The following is a 3,760-nucleotide window of genomic DNA, read 5'->3' as shown; positions in this document are numbered from 1 at the left end:
AGAGGGGAGGGAGTGGGAGAGGGGGGAGGGAGGGGGAGAAAACATTGTAAACCAGGAGAGGAGAGGAAGGAGAAAAGTTCTTTAGGAAACAACTGTGAAGTTTAATTGATTTTAGAGCTTTATAAACGTTTTAACTCTGAGCTGGAAAATGTTTCAGCGTCGAATAAAGTTAAAAATATATTAGATTTAATATTTAATATGATATGTAGAAAAATACATTATTGATTGGATAATGTTGCTAAATGTTAGCTCGAGGTAAGCTAAGACCTGGATAAGCATCAAACTCTTACATCTTTGGCTGATGGATTTTTTTTTTTTGTAATACAATATAATTATATTGGATTTTTTTCCCTCATTTCTAGTTCTCACAGTGTAAAAGAAAAAATGTTTGTTTCTCACTTTGAAACGTGTGAAGTGTGGTCTCTGTGGTGGGGCCGACACTTCTGTGCCACCTGCCGGAGCCGCACATGTCGCGTTAGCTCGTTGTTGTTGTAGCAGGCCTCACACTGAAGTACCTGACTAAACACTGCTGTGGATTCAGTGTTTTGAAATACAAAAAAATCTTGTTTTTTTTTTGGCATTAAATATTTCTTTCTACTCACTGGAAACTGCAGTTTACTTCACACCTCATTTACAGCTTGTCTCACCTCTGCACCCACGCTGCTCTCACCCACTTATGTGACCCATAATGGTTCCTCAATGTGCCTTCGTTTTTTTTTACACATCCCACTAATTAGCGAAGCATCAGATTATAATGATTGTGTTTGACGATGCATTAATGATTGTTGTTCGGCTGTAAAGTTTGTTTGATCTGGGCGGATGTGTTGGTTATCGTCGGTGCAGATGTAGTATAATCCGGGCCGTACAGATAAGAGGATGTGTACACTTCATGAATGATTTACCCGTAGTACTTCAGAAGAGTTCAGATTACACTGCAGTCCTGATGCCACGACCTCTTTGTTTTTACTCCGAGGTTCGACTATAAAAACACTCTAAGTAGTATTAAGCCCTTTAAAAGCCAGCGTATGTGTGTGTGTGTGTGTGTGTGTGTGTGTGTGTGTGTGTGTGTGAATTCACTATTTTCCGCGGTGTCTGTCTGCGACACACCCTGTACACGGTTCAGCCCATCCTCTGTACGAGTGTGTGAGGCCATGCTAGCAGCTGGTGGGCTCTATAAATAGTATTGTTTTGGGAGTCCTACTGGAAAAACAGAAAAAAAAATCACACAAAAACAGTTCTCTACTCCAGTGTCACTTTAAGAGCGCAGAGTCATCGTTTTGCCATAGCTGATTTTTTTTTTTTAAATAAATTAAGAGAACTGTTGGCCAACACTGAGCGCAGAGTCATCGTTTTGCCGTTGCTGATTTTTTTTTTTTAAATAAATTAAACACACTTTTATGGATGAGCTAATGCTAATGTTTGCCCTGATTTTTTTGTGTTTGGTGATTAGTTTAGTTCTGCTAACCTGGCAGACACATGTAGCACATTCTTTTGTTAGCTAACTAACTGCTAGTTGCAGTTGACCTCCAGCGCGGTTAACATTTTAGCACGAGGCTAATCTGATGATTTGGTTCTGATTGACAGTGCATCTGCGCTAGCGTGAGGATAGTTTAATGCCCCAGGAAACGACCTGAGAGTGATGGGGCACCTGTGGTCCAACCTCAACGCCACTCTTTCACCTCTCCGCTTTCACACGCAGATATACCACACGCTCAAGTACCGAGTACGCGACGTAAGTGCGAAAAAAAAAAAGAAAAAGTGTCCAATCTGAGCCGTGTGGCTGCCCCTCTTCAGTGGTAGTTTTACCCCCTGACAATTTTTCATCTGGCCTCACCACCTGTTGTCAGCTGTATTTCACGCAGCCTGTGCACTCGGCAGCCTTCTGTTTGGCCCCTCCATAGGCACCGCAGTGTACAGTTGTGCTGGTAGAAGGTATAAGAGCCGACCCAACCCCCCCTAGAGGCTGAAATCCCATCCTGATCCAATTACTTCCAGCCAGGGCTGCGATCAGACAGAATCTGCTGTGACTGAGACTCGACTTAACAGAAGTATTACATGATGGACAGATACAGGCTCAACTTCATGGCCCAAAGTGTAAACAGCTCTTATTGGCCAGTCGATGACCTGGTGGTTGGACTAGAGGATGTTAGGGTGTTTGGTACTGGAAAATCACAGTTTGAATCCTGAGTGACGGTCAGAAATGCCCCCTCTGAGAGCATCACTGCTCCAGCAGTGAGTTAAATATAGAGCTGGTCTCCAACTATATTTGTCAGAGGGCGGGAAACCCTGGCTCTCCAACTTATATTTGTCAGAGGGCGGGAAACCCTGGTGTCCAGACGCTCACATAAAAATCACATTTTTATCCAACATTATTATTTTGGTATCCAATCGCGGGCCATATTGGATGGTTTGGTGGGCCGAATCCGGCCCTCGAGCCGCCAGTTGATGATCACTAATGTAGAGTATGTGTCTGTAAGTGTATGTTGACCACAAGGGGCAGATTCTTCCTCTTCTATTAAGCGTAGCTCATATAGCACGTATCGGCTGGACCACCTTTTAAAGTCTAACTAAAGTGTTTCTCTGCGGCTCCTGATTGGTTACAGAGGCACAGCTGTGTCCAATGGGAATTCAATGAATTCCAGATAAAAAAATTAGAGTCAACCTTTTTCTTTTCAAGCAGGTTGAACTGACATTTGCACTTCTCTTCTTCCAGACGGCGTTCACAGTGTCGTGGCCCTGTGCACGCTCCGTGTCACCATCATCACTGACGAGATGTTGACCAACAGCATCACCGTGCGTCTGGAGAACATGTCCCAGGAGCGCTTCCTGTCGCCGCTGCTCAGCCTCTTCCTAGAAGGCGTCGCAGCCGTGCTCTCCACCAAGAGGGAGTCGGTGTTTGTCTTCAATATCCAAAACGACACGGACGTGCAAGGGTCCATCCTCAATGTCACATTCTCGGCAATGCAGTCTGGCGGCGCTCCGGGGAAGGGGACCTTCTTTCCTTCGGAAGAGGTGCAGGAACAGATCTACCTTAACAGGACTTTCATATCCTCTCAGGAGGTTTGTCTTTTTAAATCTCAGCAAAAATGTTACTGGATTTAATGATATTTTTGTTCTTCTGGTCCTCAGTTCCTAAACCTAAATCTGCGTTCCAGGTTTTGCCGTTTGACGACAACATCTGCCTGCGGGAGCCCTGTGAGAACTACATGAAGTGTGTGTCGGTGCTGAAGTTCGACAGTTCCCCTCCCTTCATCTCCTCCGACACGGTTCTGTTCCGACCCATCCACCCCATCAACGGGCTGCGCTGCCGCTGTCCGGTCGGCTTCACCGGGGACTACTGCGAGACGGAGATCGACCTGTGCTACTCCGGCCCGTGCAAGAACAACGGCAAGTGTCGCAGTCGAGAAGGAGGCTACACCTGCGAGTGCTTGGAAGACTTCACCGGTGAGTACAAACGTCTGATTTAACGCATACAATTGAACAGTTCATGCAAATGGGTTTTTTTTTAATGCTGAGTAAAGATTTTTCATAATTAATCACATGGTTTTCTGCGATTTATCACATTATTATGTTTAATAACACGAGGAACTAAAATAGTGTATTGCATGGGTTTAATATAAAAAGTTACGCACATGCTTTCAATAGTGGGTTGGCAACAAAAAGGTGTCAATTTTCTTGCAGCAACGGCATGTATCACAGAGGTAGTGATACTTCAGATTCAAAGTACGAATTGGTTTTTATCATTTTACTGTCTTGAAAA

At 44.5% G+C, this 3,760-nt stretch overlaps 1 protein-coding gene across 3 annotated transcripts in view; it reads left to right on the top strand.

Annotated features, from left to right (window-relative positions):
* celsr1a (cadherin EGF LAG seven-pass G-type receptor 1a) overlaps nt 1-3,760 on the top strand; it is a 79,643-nt gene that overhangs the window by 33,742 nt on the left and 42,141 nt on the right. For all 3 annotated transcript variants that reach the window (XM_017034619.2, XM_008315919.3, XM_008315918.3), the window contains exon 2: nt 2,714-3,012. In XM_017034619.2, coding sequence (XP_016890108.1) covers nt 2,714-3,012 — 299 coding nt within the window. The remainder of the gene's footprint in view (nt 1-2,713; nt 3,013-3,760) is intronic.

Source organism: Cynoglossus semilaevis, chromosome 8, assembly GCF_000523025.1.
Source record: "Cynoglossus semilaevis isolate Cse_v1.0 chromosome 8, Cse_v1.0, whole genome shotgun sequence".
NCBI lineage: Eukaryota > Metazoa > Chordata > Actinopteri > Pleuronectiformes > Cynoglossidae > Cynoglossus > Cynoglossus semilaevis.
This window is presented reverse-complemented; position numbering and strand designations above follow the sequence as displayed.